Raw genomic sequence first — 22,514 nt, 5'->3', positions numbered from 1 at the left:
GCAAAGTGCATGCAGACTAATAATAATAACCTCTGTGATCAAGGTATAGGAGCAAATATAAGTGCTGGGGAAATGCAGATAAACCATGTGTAATGGTACATGAAGTGGTATATGTGTACTGATGGCGTTGTGTGGCTAGCTCAGGTCTCCATATATGCCATAAAGTCCCCAAACAAGCCCCAACAGAACCAAAAAGTACATACCAAAGATGATCTTCGTTTCAGTGAGATTCCCCTTTTGCAGCACAGCTCTTTCCTTGTAGTGGGTGCTTCACGTACATAAATGTACATAAAAAAGTATTCCCAAGGGGGGCACAGGCGGAGCACTGCCAAATCAATGAGGGAGAAAAGGGGGCTGCATCCAGTAGTTATTAAAAATGTATTTATTAAGTGGTCAAAGCAAGAACATAAACACTTTTACGCGTTTCGGGAATTGCGTCCCTTTCTCAAAAAGTTTTTATGCAGATTGATACATTGAATCAAACACTGAATGTTTTCAATTTAGAGAGATACCTTCCCCCTGAGATTATTATTGTAGATTGGTTGCAACATATATCAATGTTACACTAGTTTGTAAGAGTAGCTAATGATAGCAATTGTATAGGAGATAGTTACTTAGTAGGATTGGTTAGTGGAGATTGTGACACATTTGACTAAGTAGTTATTTGCATAGAAAATGATCACACTAGTGTTATTAACTTGGTCGCTTGAGCACCTGTTTAGGTAAAAGTAATCACCATGTTGGTTTAGGCACATAATAATAATAATAATAATAATAATAATAATAATAATAATAATAATAATAATAATAATAATAATAATAATAATAATAATAATAATAATAATAATACTATTATTATTTGTTAGATTTCATTCACTGAGGTTGTCACAAACAATGTATTAATTTTATTTTACTTATTTCTGTGGGGCAAAACTATGGTCTCCAAGAAATTAGAGTATTTAATGTATTGATTCCAATACATATGTAATGCATTTTATCTATAAATAATAAAAGAACAAAAACAGCATTGGATACGTTATAGATAATATATTAATTAGAGGAGGTGAACTATTGGAAAAAAACAACTGTTTTTCTCTTCACCACTTAAAATAAAGATTGGTAGGTTCATGTGTAATGTTTGTTCATAGTAATAGTGTAACAAGTATTAAAAGTGAAGGCTTATTAAGAATGGGATATTGAGTGCTGCTTTGGGGAAACTAGCTCTTCAATTTGTAGTTACAATTAACTAACTGACTTATTCAGGATAAATATGAAATCTATAGTTTAAAAAAGAATGAACAGTATGAGAAGATACATTAATTAATAATAAAAAAAAAAAAAAAAAAAACATATTGAAACAATGGAAATATATCCTTATCCATATCTGCCTAAATGGTGAAATAGTTTGACAAGCATTGGAAAATAGATGCAAAAACACAGCAACAATTAATGCATAATTAAATAGTCAGCTTAAATGCTAATATTGTATCTGAAACATAAAAAACAAGTCTTGATATAGTTCAGCTTATGTTTAAATGTATTAGATGGTGTTTATTTACATTGGTAATTTTAATATTTCATATTCAGTAATATAGTTCAATAAATAAGGAATGAGGATAAGTTTAATAGATATCTTTAAATACAGGCCCCTGTTCAGTCTAGTTATATTACTCTAACATCAGATGTTCATCTTTATTTAGAAAATACATAATACATTATGGAATATTTAATTTGTGCTTAAACTATAACACATTGTGTATACACATATACAGACTTGGTATTTTAATTAAAAGCAAACTACTGTGACTGGAGCATTAGAGGGAAGCCAAAGAGCCCGGTTAGGAGCTGATCAGATCACACAGAGCAGTGACAGCGAGAAGACATTGAGGGAAGCCCCATTTATAGCGCAGCACTGCCACCGTGTGGTGCTCTGGGAACTGCAGGCATTAAGGAAACGAGCCGCGCGGTTCCGCCTCTTTGTGTCTCTGTGTTCGGGTTTATAATAATAACACAATGTGAACATTAGAAGAAGAGGAACCAAGAAAGTCCCATTGAAGCAATGATCTGGGAAAGAAAACCCCTCATATTACATTTCACCGATTAAAGATCATTTGAATACTTGGTATAAGTACATGTTCCATGTCAGAGAGCTCTGTGCTGTATCTGTGCAAACACTAATGTTATCACATTAAATCTTTTTAATTGTCCCACTTACAAGCACTAAATATATAATAACTTTATTAGGACGATATCGGTCTGAGGCGGGATTTTTGAACATCGCAACGGCTTTCACAGAACCAATCAGAGCGAAGGGCGGGACCAAAGCAGCCAATCACAGCGATCTGCAGTCCATAACTACGCAGCTGCAGCGTTTTTTTTCTTTATTAGTTCCTGACCGGAGACGCGCACTGACACAGCAGCACAGGATGGCCCGGACCAAGCAGACCGCCCGGAAATCCACCGGAGGGAAGGCTCCCCGTAAGCAGCTAGCGACCAAGGCTGCCAGAAAGAGCGCTCCGGCCACCGGCGGAGTGAAGAAGCCTCACCGCTACCGGCCCGGTACTGTGGCTCTCAGGGAGATCCGCCGCTACCAGAAGTCCACCGAGCTGCTCATCCGCAAGCTGCCCTTCCAGCGCCTGGTCCGGGAGATCGCCCAGGACTTCAAGACTGACCTGCGCTTCCAGAGCTCGGCTGTCATGGCTCTGCAGGAGGCCAGCGAGGCTTATCTGGTGGGGCTCTTCGAGGACACCAACCTGTGCGCTATCCACGCCAAGAGGGTCACCATCATGCCTAAGGACATCCAGCTGGCCCGCAGGATCAGAGGGGAGAGAGCTTAGGCCGGCTGCACCCTGACTTCGTTTACACCCGAAAAACAAAGGCTCTTTTAAGAGCCACCACATTTTCAATGAAATGGCCTGATCAATATTAACACACGGATACTGATCTCAATATAGAGAATGAAAGAAGTGTGTTATCCTTGTACCAACATATGTACTTGATGTGTGACAATATAGATAAACGCACCTTCAATATTTGTGTATTCTTTGTCATGTGATATATTGACTTGCATGCATAGTCACCATTTCATGCTGTATATGGGTGCACGTAAAGACAAACCTGTAAATGTCCCCCTCCCATGTGCCACTGGTGATCAAACTGAAGTGTTATGGAATAGCATGTGCTTGATGCTTTCAATGTGATGTAAACACTTTTTTTAATAACATGGTGATAAATACGTTTTTCTGATGTAAACTACACTTTTTTTAATTTTATATAAACCGTGTATGTGAATATTATGTAGACACAAACAAAACCATAATGTCACCTAATATGTCAGTTTGTCTGAGAAACATTTATTCGTGCAATAGGTTAGGGACTACAAACTTACACATGCACCTTACAGTGCTCGCAGTATCAATTCATATACACTTATGCTCTGGCAGTGTAACACAAACCCCTGCATGGGATAAATTGGAGAAACATTCCCAGTTACACATTATGTGCACAGCTCTCTAAGTGGGGTTGTGGTGGCTCTTAAAAGAGCCTTTGTGTTTGTAAGAGGCTGAAGTTGTCGGTCTCACTTCTTAGGAGCTGCCGCCCTCTTGGGCTTTGCTGCTTTGGGTTTGGCTGCCTTGGCCTTAGCTGGACTCTTAGCAGCTTTTGGCTTCGCAGCCTTTTTAGCCGCCGGGCTCTTCACAGCCTTCCTGGGCTTGGCAGCTTTAGACTTCTTCGGGCTTTTTGCTGGCTTCTTGGCGGCCGCCGGTTTCTTGACCTTTTTGGGGCTTTTCTTCACTCCCGCCGGAGCCTTTTTGGGTTTCTTGGGGGACTTGGCGGGTTTCTTTGCCACTGGCTTCTTGGGTTTCCCCACATCCTTTTTCTTGGCCGCCTTCTCCTTGCTCTCCAGCTGCTTCTTATTCAGCTTGAACGATCCGGAGGCTCCGCTCCCTTTCAGCTGGATCAGGGTTTCCTTGCTCACCAAGCCCTTGAGAGCCAGCTTCAGGCGGCTGTTATTCTTCTCCACATCGTAGCCTCCTGCAGCCAGAGCCTTCTTCAGAGCGGACAGGGAGACCCCGCTGCGCTCCTTAGAGGCGGACACAGCTCTCACTATCAGATCGGACACGCTGGGACCGGACTTTGCTGGGCGGCTTTTCGAGGCTCCGGCCGCTTTCTTCGGCTGCTTCTTCTTGGCGGCGCTTTCAGCTGGAGGAGGAGGAGCAGGAGCGGTCTCGGCCATTGCAGCTGCAGGTAAAATATCCCAACACACTGACAGAAAGTTATACTGGGGGCGGGGACCTGCCGGGACTTATATAGAGAGCCTGCTGCTCTGTGATTGGTTAGTTATCGGAGTGAGCTTCTTTCTCATTGGGTATAATCACTAAGCCCCGCCCTGACTCTCATCCTCCCGGATCACAAACACTGCTCTGACTTTGTGTTTCTGAGGCTGCAAGAAAAGGGCATTTTATCCCCTAATTATTACTCACATCCCCCCTTCTTGCATGCAATTTGTAAGGAATTATATTCTCTTCACTGCTGTATCATTTTTCTGCTGGGAAAGTACAAACACAATTAGGAATAATGGGTGAAAGTTCGGCTCTGTAGCCCGGGATTTGCCAGATTTCATTCATATCTGTCTATTTCTGTCACTTTTACTTTGCTCAGACTAAATGTGCCACCTCCATCCTCATACAGTGACACTAAGGACATATTATTCTACAGTATCAGTTTAAAATAATGTGCATATAAATATATAAACATGGTCTGGGGATTCACTATATATGTACAAGTAGCACAATAATTTCTGTGCAGTGTACATTGCTAGTTCATGTTGTTCCATTTCCCCGGTACTAAGCTCTGTATTATTCCATTGTCAGTTATGAATATTGGTTATTAAATGGGAGATTCGAAAAGTTTTGTATTCCATCTGTTCTACAAATGAATAGTTTATAATGATATGTATGTAAAATTATGTTTTCTAAAAACAAAATCATAGTAACATACACATCATGTGAATGACAGTAAATATATTTTAATAATGTAATAATCAAACATCTATTTTGTTTAAGCTTTATAATACAATTGGGAAGTGTTAAAAATATGTTTATTTGTCGGTTACAAAAAATATATATATGTGATATTAATGGAAGATTAGGTTATTTTATTAGTCACCCTGTGTGTTACATAACTATGTAATGTCACTATTAGCACTGTGTATAGGAACTGACATGTTTTGTGACCATTGTCACCAGAGACCAGAACTTTTAACATCTTTACATCAGGATCACTATCACCAGAAAATAATAATAATAATAAAAATAATAGTACGTTCTTGTATAGCGCTGCTAGTTTTATGTAGCACTTTACAGGGACATTTTGCAGACACAGTCCTTGCCCCGTGGAGCTTACAATCTATTTTGTTGGAGCCAGAGACACAGGGATATAAAGTGACTTGCCCAAGGTCACAAGTAGTTGACACTCGGAGTTGAACCAGGCTTCAAACTCACTCTCAATGCCAGTGTGTTTTACTCAGTGTTTACTCACTGAGCCACTCCTTCTCCCGAATGACACACTAGATGAATAAACAAAAGTTTATTCTGGCAAGCCAGAAAACACACAACACACATGTGACGATAGGGGTAGCCAGCCTCACATAATAAGGTAAAGCCTGTCTGGCTTCCCCTAACACAATAGGCTTCCCCTGCAATAGGTCCCTCCGGTCAACCCCAAATATCCCGCTGGGAAGGCGCCACCAGGTCTGCGGGAAACCATTGGCTCTAGCCCAGTGAAAGCCGGACCCCGGACCTTATTTCTAGCCCTTTCCTGCTCACCATTTTTTTTCACCATGCGCCTTAATGGTCCCCAGGCCTGCGCCTGGGGTGGGCATGCTTTCCCCCGATGGGGAACAATGACAGCCCTTGTGCTTTCTTCTCCTCCCAGCACAAGACTGACTAAATGTGATACTGTGAGGATTCGCTGTTCTGCTGCTCCTGCCCCTTTAACCCTCACTTGCCCATTGGACTACCATAACACTCAAGAGTGGCAAACTGGGGTGGAACTTACGCACGGTGCGCGGTTTCTGTGCAGTCCCCTTCGGTCTCTGGGCATGGAGCGCATTCTTGCTCCTCCTGTTTTGATGCGCAGCGTGCATGCGTGGTACACGGTCTTCCCAGTGGTCTGTGGTCTCCGCCCCTCTGTCCCGCCCCCATACTGGCATCACCCCTATGCAGCACGGTTACGCCCCTCACTCCGCCTCTACCTCAGCGGGTCCTGCCTCTGGTACCCGGCCCTGTCCTGATATCACTGTTATGCGGCGCAGTTGCGCCCCTTCTCTATCTCCACGGGTCTCGCCTCTGGTTTCCGCCCTCATGGCGGTGCGGGTGTCGTGGCGCACGATGACAGCGCGTGACCAGGTCACCTACGGGTTTTGCGGGGGGCATGCACACATTCTGACGCGGTAGCTATTGGCCGTGTAATAGGACACACCTGCATGATCCAGCAGCCTATCCTGTCCGCACGTCTGCTTCCTGGTTGCCTCCCATTGGTGGGAGGTCCTATAAATATGCTCTCAGAGCTCCCAGTCATTGCCGAGCATAACCTCTGTTTGTGTGACGCTGCACTCATCACCTAGTTCCTGTCTGCCTGAACCCTGCTGCCTGACCCTGCATGGATACTACTCTGTGATGCTCTCCTGCACTGACCTTGGCTTTGGCAACGACTACTCTACTCTCTCCTGCACTGACCCTGGATTTGGAACCACAGCGACGCCACTCTCTCCTGCACTAACCCTTGCTTGGCTCCACGACTACTCTACGCTTTAAAACCCTGACCCTGGCTACGTACCCCAACAATCCACTGCTCTATACTCCAAGATTCGCAAGTACCTCACTTACCCTGTCTTCTGTTACCCTGATCCGGCCTGTACGACTGTCCTATACTCTAGATGTGCCTTCGTGGGTGTGGTTGGCATTCTATACAAATCCCTACCTCAGCCCCATGGTCACGCCTCATTTGTAGTGAGCTACGGGTTACAGATATTCCCATTTGGAAGTCTCTGCAAGGGGCGGGCTCATGGACTGTACCCATCTTGGATAGGCTTACACAGGCCATGAGTCACCACCTTACTTCCTTCACTGGGGGGTCACTGGCTCATAGATTAACCTGTTACTGCTCTGAACATAATAGGGACTTGCATAATAGATACACTATGTGGGAAAGAGAGGTATTATGGGACATACCCTGTTACACTGGATAGGGGTAGTTTGGGCAGTTAACACGCAGGTGGCCCAGCCAGTTACACAAGGAGCACTGGCCCTCGTGGGCAACCTCCATCGGCTCTACTTCAACACCCCAGGTTTTTGACTTCTTCCCCCCTAGTTTGGTGGCCTGGGGAGGGTCAGCTACCTTAGGTCTTTTGACCGCCAGCACTGGAGTAAGGGTAAGGAAACGCTATTCCAACTGTGGCCGTGTGGCCACTGTCACGATGGACGGAACGTATCAACAATTTTATATTTTAGGGAAATAGATTGAGCACACAAGTTGAGCAAAATAAACTGACATTTATTTCCTTAATAGACAGACACACGACAACCTTAGAATATACTTGACAAAACACTTACTGAGGAAGAGAATGGGATAGAATGTCCAGAAGTAAAACAAAGCACCAGAATATTGTCTTTTAAAATGCTGTCCTTTTGCAAGGGGTGTAAATTGCCAGCCCAATAAGTCTGTGAATATTGCAAAGTTCTTTCTGGTCCATTGGGGTTCGTTAGATAACCCCCAGCACTAACGGAATCCTGAAGAAGAGTTATGTCCTTGGTTCTGATGTAATTAACTTGCGTTAGGGAATCGTTGCTGCTGCTCTTATCCGCTTGTAGAAGCAAAGTGGAAATTTGTTCACATTGTAAAAGGGAAACAAAAGACAACGGGGATAGCTTAGGGAGCATGTATATAGGGTCGGCTAGCATATCTATAACATACCCGCCCAATCCCTTTCGTGGGAACCTCCATCCCACCAATCTCCATCTTGCCCCCAGTTTGCAGAGTGGGCACTACAGGGATTTCCAGTTGATACAGCGCCTGTGCAACTCTGACACCTGGGCTGCTTACCATATGGGTGCTCCCCTTTTTACCTGGTGTCTCCCAGGCTAGGAGTTGGACCCAAGGTGTTAACTAGCCCAGATGACTAACAGGATCTCCTGGTCAGCGAGCATCCCGGCTAATTCACACTTTGCGGCTCTGGGGCTTTCATCCGCAACACTTCCCGAGACCCATAGCCATTTCCCTAAAAGGGGGTCTCTGAAGTTTGCAGAAGGAAGTGCCCCCAGCTCATCGGTGTAAAACATGTGGTTACTGGTTGCATTACAAAGGCAAGTAGAAAAAGCCTCATCCTGCCTGTACATTTAAAACTGCAGCCAGAAAGGCACTTTATTAAAAATATATGTTCTATTTGTCCTAAAGTCATCACAGGAGATATCGGCATTCGGCCGTGCCTGGGATGTCTGCTAGCAAGTAGGCAAGCCAGGTGACAGTGCGAAGGCTCCCCTTAGACCACCAGCGGGGCTAGGTAAGCCCTTTCAGCACAAGGTTGTTCAGTGGGACGGCGGCATTCACTTTCTGTAGCCCATCGCTGGGAGTTCTGGAGAGCCGGATCCTGCCTGATGTCCTTGGAGAAGCAAGGCAGGGAAACTCAGTGTAGCAGGCCAGGCTCTGCCCAACGCCCTGGCAGTAGCAATGGGAGAAGGCTTAGTGGAGCAGGGTGATATAGATCTGAAGCTCGCAGCTCCCCAGTGAGAGTGAAAGCAAAGCACGTCTCCCCAGTGAGAGTGAAAGCAAAGCACGGCTGACTACCCCAATACCGTGTGCAATGGCCACCTCTGCCAGGCTTATTGTGCCCAATGTATAGGTTTTTTTCTTTGTGTAACCCTTCCAGAAAAGAGCTAATCACTGATGTCTGGAAGTGGAAAACAGTATAAAGTGGGGATAGGGATGTGGTAACTACACATCAACACACACATTTTATCATGCCGTGATGGTCTTCACCTACCGCTGCCGCCCGCCCACCCCCAGTCTTTACTTCAATCCTCTGCAGATGTGGGACCTGTCCTGTCAAGGCCGCCCGCTTCATCCTCCGCTGACCTGGGACCTCTCCTGAAACCTGGTAAGTGAGAAGTAATGTTCCTTGATTGTAAGTGTCAAATCTATGGTGTGTCTTACAATCACTGGCAGCTTACACAAGAGGAAATACAGTAATACAAATAACACATATAGTCCAGGTCCCCTCTGGACTTCCCCCTTGGTCCCTGGCCCCCTTGGTTCCCCATATTAAGAGATACACCATTGCTTATAGTTTATGTTATTGTTTCTTGTTTATTTATTGTAAGGTCCGGGGGAACAGCTCTCTCTAAAGGGGCTCCCCCCGTGACTTTACTCACCCCGCTCCAGCTCTGCCTTCTCGCCGCTGCGGGCGGGATCTCCCTTCTCCTCCGCTTCCTGCAGCGGCTTCTGATCTCGCGCATACGCGCGCACGGCAGAGGACTTTTACGTCCTCCCTCAGGGGGAGTTCCCGCCCCCAGCTGAGGCCGCGCACGCCTCTCCCACGCGGTGCACATGCCTGATGCGCGTGCACCGCTCACAAGCTGCACATCTAGCACAGCTGTGGTGAGTTTCTCCCTACCAATCTCTATCTTTCCTGGGACTGCTCCCTCGTTACTCCCCCTCTCCCTATTGGTCCTTCCTCCTACTTATACCTTGCTCAGCCATTCATTCTTTGGCTGAGCATAGCTTTATATGACCTGTGTTAACCACGATCGTGCCTGCCTCAGTTCCTGTCTCTTTGTCTCCTTAGTGATCCCTTGCGTACTGAACCGGCCTGGCTGTGGATCCGCTCTGGTCTTCTACCCTTGGTTTGTATCCTGACCTCCTGGACTCCCCGACCCCTTCACCTCGGTTTGCGGATTCCGACCTACCTCCCGGCTCTGGACCCCAGGCTCTCGGTACCACCTATCTTCTGGAACCTCCCTTCTCGTCTGGCGAGTATCTTACTTTATCTTATACTCCCAGACGGTTCCAGATGCCTATTTTCCACTTTCCAGGCATGTCCCCGTAGCTGTGGGTGCAGTTTGTTACCCATCTCACCTCAGTTTCGGGGTCCCTCCTTGTCCGTGGTGAGCACAGCGTAACATTTATTTAACACAGATATGATCGCACAGATTAATTTACATTAATGTTTTATAAAGTACAAGTCATTTTATTAAAATCTATCCCTATTAAAAATGTATTCTATATTTTATCAGTGAGTAATTATATACATTTTGTTTACCCATTACACCTCTACAAGGGTTCAAAACACAACACAACACACACACCATACAGCAAAGTGGTTAGGGATAAATGCGTGCAACTGCGCGCTGAGAGGCAATTGAACCTGCGGGCTGTAGGGAGCGGGAGCTTGAGCGGGAGGGGGGGTGTGGTTTGAGCGGAGGGCTCTCCGTGCTGACCCTCCTCCCCCTCCACCTCCTCCCCATCCCCCTTACCCGTCCCCACACACACACACACACCATATTTATATATACACATATATACAAATATATACACATATATACACATATATACACATATATACACATATATACACATTTATACACACATATATACACACATATATACACACACACACACACACACACACACACACACACACATACACACACACATACACATACACACGCATACACATGCACACACATACATACACACGCGCACACACACTTCCCCCCCACCTTTTGGAGGTGGGGAAGCTGCCTCTAACACTCCTGACACGGCGCTGATAGACTCACCAGCGCACCACGTGACGCGTCACCGCTCGGGATCGCAATTCTCTTGCTTCCCCAGGCGGCTGACGCGTCACAGCGTGTAGTGAGCCTCGCCGGAAGGAGGCAGCGGGGACAGATGGGCAGGAGGTAAGGGGCTGGTGGTCCGCTCGCGTGGCCGTCCGCAGCGGGTCCTCAGCCTTAGGGCCGTTCTATAGTGGTTGGGGTGCGCACGCACGCCAGGGAGCGGGGAGCCGACAGACAGCGGCGAAGGAAAATAATCTTTTTACGCTGCTACTGGCGCTGAATGTATGTATATGTGTGTGTGTGTGTGTGTGTGTGTGTGTGTGTGTGTGTGTGTGTGTGTGTGTGTGTGTGTGTGTGTGTGTGTGTGTGTGTGTGTATTTGTGTGTGTGTGTGTGTGTGTATTTGTGTGTGTGCACAATGTAATACATTTGTGCACGGCTGCACACACTATATAACAGCCCTTAGGCCGTGCTTATAGTGCCTGCGACAGCGACACAACATCTCACAAACACAAAAGCTTTGCCGCCGCCGCCGCGTGCACTTATAGTGGAAACTTGAAGCCGGCAAATTTGATTTTTCAAGGGCCGTCGTGTCACGTGACGGTCCTTGAACCAATTAAATGCCCGGAATCCCGCGCCGTCGCGGCGAAACATAACTTTCCCTCTCACCCTCCCTATCTCCCTGTCTCTCTCCCTCTCCCCCTGTCTCTCTCGCTCTCCCCCTGTCTCTCTCGCTCTCCCCCTGTCTCTCTCGCTCTCCCCCTGTCTCTCTCGCTCTCCCCGTGTCTCTCTCGCTCTCCCCCTGTCTCTCTCCCTCTCCCCCTGTTTCTGTCCCTCTCCCCCGTCTCTCTCCCTCTCTGCCTGTCTCTCTCCCCCTGTCTCTCTCTCCCTGTCTCTCTCCCCTGTCTCCCTGTCTCTCTCCCCCTCTCTATCTCCCCCCTCTCTCTCTGTCTCTGTCTCTGTCTCTGTCCCTCCCTGTCTCTGTCTCTGTCCTTCCCTGTCTCTGTTTCTGCCCCTCCCTGTCTCTGTCTCTGCCTCTCCCTGTCTCTGTCTCTGTCCCTCCCTGTCTCTGTCCCTCCCTGTCTCTGTCCCTCCCTGTCTCTGTCCCTCCCTGTCTCTGTCCCTCCCTGTCTCTGTCCCTCCCTGTCTCTGTCCCTCCCTGTCTCTGTCCCTCTCTGTCTCTCCCTCTCTGTCTCTCCCTCTCTGTCTCACCCTTTCTGTCTCTCCCTCTCTGTCTCTCCCTCATCTTAACTGCCGTATACCTACACCGAAGTAACCTACCCTGCTTTCTTCCAGATCTGACTCAAGTTTCACGCGGGAGACATCGGAAGACAGGTAGGGAACACCTCCCCTCCAGTATAGTACCTTGAGGGACTGTGGATCAGGTAAGATCCCAGCCGGGATTGCTGCTTTAGAAATTGTGAAGAGGGGGCATCCTGACACTGGTTAAGGGGTACAGAAGTCATTCACATCTGGCTTTTTTTTTTGTTCGATTAGTGAGGCCATCCGACACACACTCACGTAACTAGGACTAATGGTAGTAAAGTATAAGTGTAATACGATAAATAAACTGTTAATGTAAAAAAAAAAAATTGTGTCCCGGTTTTTCATTTTCAAAATCTGGTCACCCTATTCACATATATAGGCAGCGGGGACAGATGGGCAGGAGGTAAGGGGCTTGTGGTCCGCGCGCGCGGCCGTCCGCAGCGGGTCCTCAGCCTTAGGGCCGTTCTATAGTGGTGGGGGTGCGCGCGCACGGCAGTTATAGATGGCTTAGGTGAGTCAGCCCTTCTATACAAGGGCCGCGCGCGCACGCCAGGGAGCGGGGAGCCGACAGACAGCGGCGAAAACGGGAAAAATAATCTTTTACGCTGCTACCGGCGCTGAATGTATGTATATGTGTGTATGTGTGTATATATGTATGTATGTATATGTGTGTGTGTGTGTGTGTGCATATATGTATGCATGTGTATGTATATATGTGTGTGTGTGTGTGTGTATGTGTGTATATATGTATGCATGTGTATGTATATGTGTGTTGTGGGTATGCATGTGTATGTATATGTGTGTTGTGGGTATGCATGTGTATGGATATGTGTGTTGTGGGTATGTATGTATGCATGTGTATGTGTGTGTGTGTGTATGTGTGTGTGTATCTGTGTGTGTGCACAAATGTAATACATTTGTGCACGGCTGCACACACTATTTAACAGCCCTTAGGCCGTGCTTATAGTGCCTGCGACAGCGACACAACATCGCACAAACACAAAAGCATTGCCGCCGCAGCGTGCGCTTATAGTGCACACAACACACAACGGCGACAAAGCGACGGAGCAACGTCGCCGTCGCGAAAACTTGAAGCCGGCAAATTTGATTTTTCAGGGGCCGTCGTGTCACGTGACGATCCATGAACCAATTAAATGCCCGGAATCCCGCGCCGTCGCGGCAAAACATAACTTTCACCGGTGGCGACGGGTGACGTCACCGGTCGTATCGCCGTCACCATCGGCGGCACTATAACTATAGGCACAGCCTTAGACTTGTGTTATGGCTTTATAGTGATTTTATGTAACTTCATTCCCACGTGACTTCAATTTCGAAGCAGCACTGCCACCCTGTGGAGTAACTGTCAACTTCAGACATTTCTACTGGAGGATTTGTGTTTGCTGAACTTGTTTCCCCGGTCTGCATTTCTTCCCCGTGTCACCTCATGCAGGGTAAATTAGAAATAAAAGCAAATTTATAAAACAGGGGTATTTATATAAAAAAATACTGATGAATGTAGTTGATCATACACATCTAAATATTACAAATGAATTACATTTACAGATATATAGATGCAGACACAATATAATTAAATACATGAAATAGATGGCACACAAATGTGTTCGAGTGAGTTGGGCAATACTAGGCAAAGCAAATGTGATCACAGTTTTAATGAGATAAACTTCCAACCAATCACATTGTCGCGCTGGCTTTTTTTTTTATAAACAATAACGGCTTTCACTGAGCCAATCAGACTAAAGACTTTTTCAGCCAATCAAAATCAAGGAACGTCTTCCAGTGCAATTCACTTTCTCCCCTCATGGGGTGTGTGTGGTTTTCACTCAGGTCCGCTCATACTGCATATAAGCAGCAGCTTTACCGCAATTACCTCATTCGCTTGTTGTTTTGACACTTTGCAGAATGACTGGTCGCGGCAAAGGAGGAAAAGGGCTCGGGAAAGGAGGCGCCAAGAGGCACAGGAAGGTTCTTCGTGACAACATCCAAGGCATAACCAAGCCTGCTATCCGCCGCCTGGCTCGCAGAGGAGGAGTGAAGCGCATCTCCGGTCTCATCTATGAAGAGACCCGTGGGGTGCTCAAGGTTTTCCTGGAGAATGTGATCCGGGACGCGGTCACCTACACCGAGCACGCTAAGAGGAAGACAGTCACCGCTATGGACGTGGTGTATGCTCTCAAGCGCCAGGGCCGCACTCTCTATGGATTCGGAGGCTAAACGGTGACACTTCTTACCAACTGATGATACGGAATTCACATTCATTTAACCCAAAGGCTCTTTTAAGGGCCACCCACATTCTCCTGTATAGAGCTCTGGTTACACCGCCATCTTATTCTTACCCGTTTTCATGTTGCTGTCTCTGACGGGACTCAATATTTCATATTGGAAACGGGTTAGAGAAATACAATTCACTACAAAACCACCCCACAGTATGTGACAGCATTTTGTTACAGCGCTTTATGTACGATTCTTTTATATAAACTTTGCTATACTCCCTTCATACTATTAACTGCTCATTCATAAAGCAAACTACAAATATTGGTCTCACTTTTTGATATAACTTCTCTGAATTAGAAGTGCCTGCACTTGACATAGATTTAAATACGTGATTTTAATTGCTCGATCCATATACACATTTTTTTACATTGCACATTGGTACAATCTGCAAAAGAAAATGTATCTGATAAATGCCTTATCTGTATTGATTTTAACCACTATGAAAACTATTACATTTTTATAGACTTGCATAAAACAATGACAATGTTTGAGCATTCATTCATTATTATTTTGCTGTCTTTTCTGCTCTTAAAACAGAATCCCCAATGCAAATGTTTCATAAAATAGTCACTCTTTTTATATTCCATTAAATAGTCCCATATATTGGGCATCATGTATCAGCTTTTGATGAGAAAAAAATGCAATCGGATTTTCTTTAGCACTTTCTGTGACTTTTATAATTTTTTGTCACAACTGTAAATCTCATACATATTGAACACGTTTTTTGGTTTTATGATTATAAATACAACCCCGCATTTCATGTGTATAACACTCGGTTTGGGGATCTCGGAACAATTATACAGAGAAGGTAAAAAGGCGCCAAAGCTTTACTATCTGTCATTCAAACAAAGACCACACGGTGGCAGTATTGTTTTGGAAATGTCCTGGATTCTGGAGACCTGGATTTTTCACAATGATCTGAATCAAAGGTTTCACCTCCAGATATTTGTGATAAATACGTTTTGCGGATTCCCTTTAATATAATTAGTGAATTAAGTTGAAAATCAACAGGACTCTAGCATCACTTCTTAAATCGCACAAATATGTGACTGATGTGGGGGCTGAAACTGCCAAAGATGCCACATTTCCCACACAATCTATACAGGGAAAACACAGCAGCACCAAAATAAAGGCAGCAAAACACACACACGTGTGTAACTCACATTAACATGAAACACTTGGGGTCTTACTTACTTTTGTGAACAATGTTACTAAATCAATCTGTTCAATTAATTCAATGATCCTTTGTTTTTTTTATTTCAGTCACACTTTATCTCAAAGATTATCACGGAGACCAGAACGTAACCCCGGGATCAAGGCTCCAGAACGGACAAAGCGTTTCAATAAAGAGAATTTATTCTGGCCGTATCCAGCCCAGCACAAACTCCCAAACCCCTTACACTCCCCAAAACAGGGAATACAGGGGGATTCTAGGTGCCAGGCGCCACTTCCAAGGCTCCCCAGGGTTTGCTCCCACTCCTGTGGGGTTTGAGACTGCAGAGCTTTCAACCCTGTTTGCTTTCTGAGACTCTGTCCCGCAGCACGGAACCGGTTTCACATCTCCCGCTGGATGAAGCTCCCAGCGACGTGTGAAGGTGTCTCTGGCGCAGCCTTGGGGCGCACCGCTTAGTTCCCTGCACGCTGGGATCACACTGACCCTGAGCGCTGCTGGGTTACCCTTACATAGAGTCCCCGCTGCTATAGGGCATCGCTGTAGATGGAGGCCATCTTGTCCAAACACCTATTGAGCTTGTTCAACTCATTCTTAGAAGGGAGTCCTATCCCATCCACAATGTCGTCCGCAAATCTGGCGATAATACTTAAAGAAGGGAAGGACCCCCCCCAATGTGGCAGTTACAGACCAATCTCACTGTTGAACAACGACCTTAAACTATATAGTAAAATGTTGGCGAACAGACTTAACCCTATCCTCCCGAGACTAATACACAAGGACCAGGTCGGGTTTGTCCTGGGCCGACAGGCCTCAGACAATACACGTAAAATAATTAACTTAGTAGACCATGCTCACCTTTCAGGCTCAAAGGCGATGCTATTAAGCCTAGACGCAGAGAAGGCATTTGACAGGATTGACTGGCTATTTCTAGACCAAACACTGATAAAACTTGGTTTTGGAGACTCGTTCTTAAAGGGTGTTCAAGCACTTCATCAGAACCCTTCTGCCTCAGTACGACTCTCGGGCGGAGGCCTTGAACGATTCCAAATCAAAAATGGTACCCGACAAGGATGCCCCCTATCCCCCCTCCTCTTCGCCCTCACGATTGAACCACTGGCATCTAAAATAAGACAAAACCCGAACATCCAGGGAATCCCTATCGATAAAGCGCAATACAAAATTTCCCTATTCGCTGATGATATCATTCTTACTTTGACTAAACCCCTAACTTCCCTCCCTAACCTTCAGAAGGAACTGACGGAGTTTGGTAAAGTATCAGGATACAAAATAAACAGCGACAAATCAGAGGCTCTAAATCTTAGTCTCCCAGATCCCGAAGTCAAACTCCTCAAAACTAACTTTAACTACAGATGGTGCCCTTCATACATTAAATATCTGGGAATTAATGTGTCAAGGCACTACCGGGATTTATACCGGGATAACTACCCGAAGTTATGGGACAAGATCAAAAAGGATCTAGATCAGTGGGAAGGTTACCAGATATCGTGGTTCGGTAGAATGATATCTACTAAGATGAATATACTCCCAAGAATGTTATACCTTTTCCAAACACTCCCGACCCACGTTCCGGGCGCTGATCTAAAACATATTCAGAACAGATTGTTCCACTTCATTTGGCAGGGCAAGAGACCCAGAGTCACCAGATCGGTCCTGCTGGCAGCAAGATCTAGGGGAGGACTGGGAGTACCAGACCTACACAGATATTACTTAGCTGCACAGCTCAAGCAGGTAGTAATATGGAACTCGGACCCGACCCGTTGTAGTTGGGTAGAGATAGAGACTCGATGTGCCAAAATGCCTTCTCTGCAAGCCTGCCTCTGGAGCCTGGACAGAGGAGAGGGGCATACACACAATCTTAAACTACAGGCCTCACATTTCACGTGGGACGTCTGGATAAGATGTAAATACAAATATGGCCTTACCACCAAAAGTTCCCAATTGACCCCCATCTTTAACAATCCGAAGTTCCCCCCGGGATGTGGATCTAAACTGTTCGATCAATTCAACACATGGGGTATAGAGGCGATTGCGGAGCTACTGAGCCTAGGGAGGCTTCTGAGCTACCAAGAATTGAGGACCAAATATAAAATTAGAGAATTGGACACATTTAAATACCTCCAAATCAGAAACTTTATTAGAACAACATGCCCTCTCCCAGAATACCCCACTCTCACGACGTTTGAACAACTTTGCGAGACAAAGACCCACCAGAAAGGTCTAATCTCGGACATTTATGGTGCTCTAGAGCGCTCCTCGACCCCCAAAGAGCATGATTATATGCTCAAATGGGCAGCAGACCTGAATATAAATATAGACAGAGAGACTTGGGAAGAAATCTGGCAGGCAGCCTCAGAGACCTCCCTATGCACTACAATAAAGGAAAACATTTATAAAATTATGTTTGGCTGGTATCTTACCCCAGCACGATTAAACCAGATCTACCCTCTGGCATCAGACCTATGTTGGAGAGGCTGTGGTCATAGAGGGGACATGGCCCACATCTGGTGGACCTGTCCAGAAATTGTGAAGTACTGGGCTAAGGTCCAAATTTTGATAAAAGTGGTCACTGACCTGGAATTACCTATCGAACCACTGACCTACCTGTTGGCCGCACCAATGACTGACATAGTCCGGCCAACCAGGAAATTAATATCCTTCATTCTTACCGCGGCAAGATGCTGTATTGCGGCCTCCTGGAGGAAAACAACCACGCCGGCACTGGGAACGATCAAAAAAAGAGTCGGCGAGGTGATGATCATGTAAAAGCTCACCGCTATCGTGAGAAAAAAACTCCCCGCCTAAGAGGACATCTGGGAACCGTGGATTTCCTGCAATAGGGTCAGACAATCAGCTCAAACGTGACAGAGGTCTACCCCCTCCCCAGAAGTGAACTAAAACTACCTGCGAGACCACATCCCCAAAAGCCAGATGGGACTCCCAACCCCCTCCGACCCCTCCCCCCCTCTCTCTCCCCCCTCACCCTTCCAGTCCCCCCCCCCCCTGCCTTCCCTCTCTGAAGGCACTCCCCCCTCTTTACTGACAACTGAGGTTGTCAATCTGTTTCCCCCCCAAAAAATTGTCGATTTAAAAATGTTAGGCTTTATCGCTTGTTGTACCTGCATACATATCTAAATGCCTAAAAAAATTATTTGAAAAAAAAAAAAATGATTCTCCCATTAACTGTACCTGTAAAACCCTACATAGATTGCTCCATTATTAACTGACACCTCCATTCATTATCCCCACTAAAATTACCACTAACCCTTGATGAACTACCACTGTTCAACCCAACCTCACAAACCATAATCAGTCCATCACCAACTATCCTCTCCTCCGCCTCATCCTATCACAGCTTCACATAATAAAGTGGAAGCTCGGCTCGCTGCCCCAAAACTGTGTGTAATGGCGGCCTCTATGAGACTCATTTGGCCTGTTTATAATGTATTGAGTGGTAACTTCTTCCAGAAAAGAGCTAATCACTGTGTGATCCCGGGGGATGTGTGTAAAGGTTCCGGTCTCCTGTGACAGGCTTTTTATCTGGTGGATAGTAATGGACATCACTTGGCCCAGTTCTGAATCTCTTGCAGGACTTTCATTTCTGAGTAGTTCGTGATTTCAAGACCGCAGGACCGATAGTTCCACACATAATGAGCATAGTCCAGTGCACCTCTCACCGGAGTTCTATTGTGCCCAGTTCAGGGCTCTGGACAAAGGAGGCGGGGCACCTACATGGAGTTCAACTCCTGGCTAGACCTTCACAGCCCTCGGTGTGTAGCCAGATGCAGAGTCACCTCGCTCCTAGACAGGATGGACATCGTCATCCGTGAACAGTTTTTGCCCAAATGTGTACCGGAGTTGCGGGAGTGGGTCATAGAGCATAAGACGAGAATGCACTAGACGACCGTCATGATGGCAGATGATTTTGTGACCATGCGGCCACAGTTGGAGAAGTGGGTCCTGACCCCCGATCCAGTGCCAGCGACAACACCACCTAACGTAGCTGACCCTCCCAAGGCCACTAAGCTGGGATGGAGCAAGTGGAGTGCCGGAGGTGCTGCAGCCAAGCCTGCAGAGTTTGCCCATGAGCGCCGGTGCTACCAGTGCAATTGGATAGGCCATCTGCGGGTGGACTGCCCCAACCCACCCTGCTCCAGTAACCCCAACATGGGGCAATGCTCACAAGCAGCGATACCAATCCCCTACGTGAGATTGGCCCCAAAAGCATAGCAAGTGGAGGCCGTGCAGAATGTGCAGCAGCAGACCTAGCAGCAGCAGTCAACGATGCAGAAGTGGATCTGGAGGGACATGGAATCGCAGCCATCGGGCTGGAATCCAATGATGTCCGCCAACAATATTTGTGCCCGGTTACCAGAGGCCATCTCCGGGTGGCCGGCCTGATGGACACCGGTGTTACGGTAATCTGGTGCAACCTGATATGGTCAGCCCAGAGAAACTTCTCCAAGGCACGGGGATGCCGGTGAGAATGCTGGACAGAGCCCCCAAGTTATTGCAAGTTGCCCGGGTGTTACTTGATCAGGGCACTAGTAGAGGAGTCTGGGATGTCACAGTGTAACCCGGCTTGGACACCAACATCCTGCTGGGCAATGACTTGGGGCACTTTATTTGCTCCTACTCTGAGGAGAATGCACCAGTGGCTGCATTCACCCCGAGCAAAAGTCAGGAAGTTGCCCAGGTGGAAGTGCCTTTGGCATTGCCGCACACCACCCAAATTATCTCTCCCCAGCTTTTGGAGCCAAAGAGAGCTGAAGTCCCGGTGGACACCAAGCAGGTAAGCCAACACAAGCCAGACATTTGTCCCGAACCCTGTCCCAACATTTCCTCTGACTGTTTGACAGGGCCAACCTACCAGGACTGAGCTAGGAGTTCATGGACATTGTGTGATCGGACCCCAAACTGGAGGGCATTTACTTCAGGCGACTGAGTCTGACTCCAAGGGTGTGTCCCATCGGTTCCTTTGGCACCACAGTGTCTCATAACAGGAATCCAAGAGTGCTCTGGTCAGATCAGGGACATTAAGGCGACAGATAGTTGTTACTCATGAGTATAGGGCACAGTTGATGCAGATATCCCATGTGATCCTGCTGGTAGGGGCATCAGATTGTCACTCATACTAGAGCCCGGCTACTACAGACTTTCTACTCACCGGCGTTATGACAGGAGGTATTGGTGTTCTGCCATAACTGTAATCCCTGCCACCTAGTGGGCAAGTCGAGTGACCACACAAAGGCTCCCCTGAGACCGCTACCAGTGATCGGTGAGTCCTTCCAGCGTGTAGCTGTAAATATAGTGGATCCGCACATGATCCCAGTTGCTCTGTCCTTGATTGAAGCACGTCAATTGGCAGAGTCTTTGATTGAGATATTCACTAGGGTAAGTTTCCCAAGTGAGATCCTGGTTGATCCGGGGGCACAGTGCATGTCCGAACTGCTCCAATGTCTCTTGGCAATGTGCGAGGTCAAATCTCTCTGTACAACCCCCTACCATCCCCAAATGAATGGATTATGTGAGCGGTTCAATGGGACCTTAATGACAATGTTGCAAGCATTTGTGGAAGCTGAAAGGGTGAGACTGACAAGCTCACTTACATCACCTGCTATTCGCGCATCTAGAGGTGCCAAAGGAGTTTACCATCCATTCCCCCTTCAAGCTCCTCTATGGGTTCCATGTCCGTGGACCACTCAATCTGTTTCATAAGGGCTGGGAGGGGGAGATACTGATGCTTTGGTGCTACATTACGTGGTGGGGCTCAGGGACCAGATAGAGGAACACATGGGGTTGGCACAGGCTAAACTTGAGGCAGCTCAGATCAGGCAATAGCGCTGGTATGATAGGAGTTTCCGTAGTAGAGAATTAATCCCAGGACAGCAGGTGCTTGTACTGAAGCCCACTTGGCAGAACAAGCTACTTGCCGCCTGGGCGGGCCTGTACACGGTTCACCAGCGGGTGCATGAGTGTAATTATGTGGTAAACCAGGATCCATAGGCAGGTAGGCATATAACATACCATATCAATATGCTAAAGGAGTATCACAAGAGCGGGCCGGAGATGTTTGCTATTTGTAGCCCGCTGCTGGGGGATCCGGCAAGCCAGGCTCTGCCCGATCTCCTGGGAGAAATCCGGCAGGGAGGCTTAGTGGAGCAGGTGGAGATGGGTCCCCAACTCGCGGTTCCCAAGCTGGTACGAGAGATGCTAGAGCAGTACCAGGTCATGTTTACAGATAATCAGGGCATTACCCATCTAACCGATCACCCGGTCAAAACCGGGGATCATTGGCCACTCCTCAAGAAGCGTAATGGATCTCTGCGGAGGTAAACTGGAGCATTAAGGGGGAGGTTGAGGAGATTATGGCATTAGGGGTAATTTCTCGTGCTCAGTGTCCTTGGGCTTCACCGGTATTTGTGGTGCCAAGGAGGGTGGGACCACTTGGTTCTGTGTAAAATAACGTCAGCTTAATACTCAGACCGTGGCAAATGCCTATCCTTTGTCCCACATGGATGAGCTCTTAGATGAGCTCATCGGGGCCAGGTATCTGGCCACCATGAATCTGTACAGATTCCATTGACCCAACAGGCGTAGGAAAGGTCGGCTTTCAACATCCTTGGCTTGTAAGAATATTTGGTCATGTCATTTGTGATGAGAAAACGCCGGCCACGTTCTAGCGCCTTGTCAACCGGTTGCTGGAAGGGATTAAGGGCTATGTTAGGGCTTATCTGGACGACTTAGCCATTTGTATTAATGACTGGGACACTCATCTGGTTAATGTAGCAGCAGTCCTAGATAGGATCAGGGAGGCTGGCCTGACACTAAAGCCATCCAAGTGCCAAGTCGGCATTGTGGGGGTATTTTACCTCAGCTACTGGGTAGGCGGGGGACATCTCAAGCCTGAGCCCACGAAAGTTGTGTCAATAG

The 22,514-nt window shown here is 46.9% G+C and overlaps 2 protein-coding genes across 2 annotated transcripts; one reads left to right on the top strand and one right to left on the bottom strand.

Moving 5' to 3' along the window:
• The first annotated feature begins 208 nt into the window (after positions 1 to 208).
• Positions 209 to 2,837, top strand: LOC142473846 (histone H3-like). The gene is made up of 2 exons (XM_075580791.1): positions 209 to 223; positions 2,445 to 2,837. The coding sequence occupies exons 1-2, from the start codon at positions 209 to 211 to the stop codon at positions 2,835 to 2,837; spliced, it is 408 nt and encodes a 135-aa protein (XP_075436906.1).
• Positions 2,838 to 3,072: 235 nt separating this feature from the next.
• LOC142473857 (histone H1-like) lies at positions 3,073 to 4,268 on the bottom strand. The gene has a single exon (XM_075580801.1). The coding sequence runs from the start codon at positions 4,232 to 4,234 to the stop codon at positions 3,578 to 3,580; it is 657 nt and encodes a 218-aa protein (XP_075436916.1). The 5' UTR covers positions 4,235 to 4,268; the 3' UTR covers positions 3,073 to 3,577.
• Between the last annotated feature and the right edge of the window lie 18,246 nt (positions 4,269 to 22,514).

Source organism: Ascaphus truei, assembly GCF_040206685.1.
Source record: "Ascaphus truei isolate aAscTru1 chromosome 12 unlocalized genomic scaffold, aAscTru1.hap1 SUPER_12_unloc_7, whole genome shotgun sequence".
Taxonomy (NCBI): Eukaryota; Metazoa; Chordata; class Amphibia; order Anura; family Ascaphidae; genus Ascaphus; species Ascaphus truei.
Note: the sequence above shows the minus strand (reverse complement) of the source record. Positions and strands in the feature narration are given on the sequence as shown.

What these genes read in the sequence shown, in the direction of transcription:
- LOC142473857 (XM_075580801.1), bottom strand. Translation starts at nt 4,234, where the DNA reads ATGGCCGAGACCGCTCCTGCTCCTCCTCCTCCAGCTGAAAGCGCCGCC.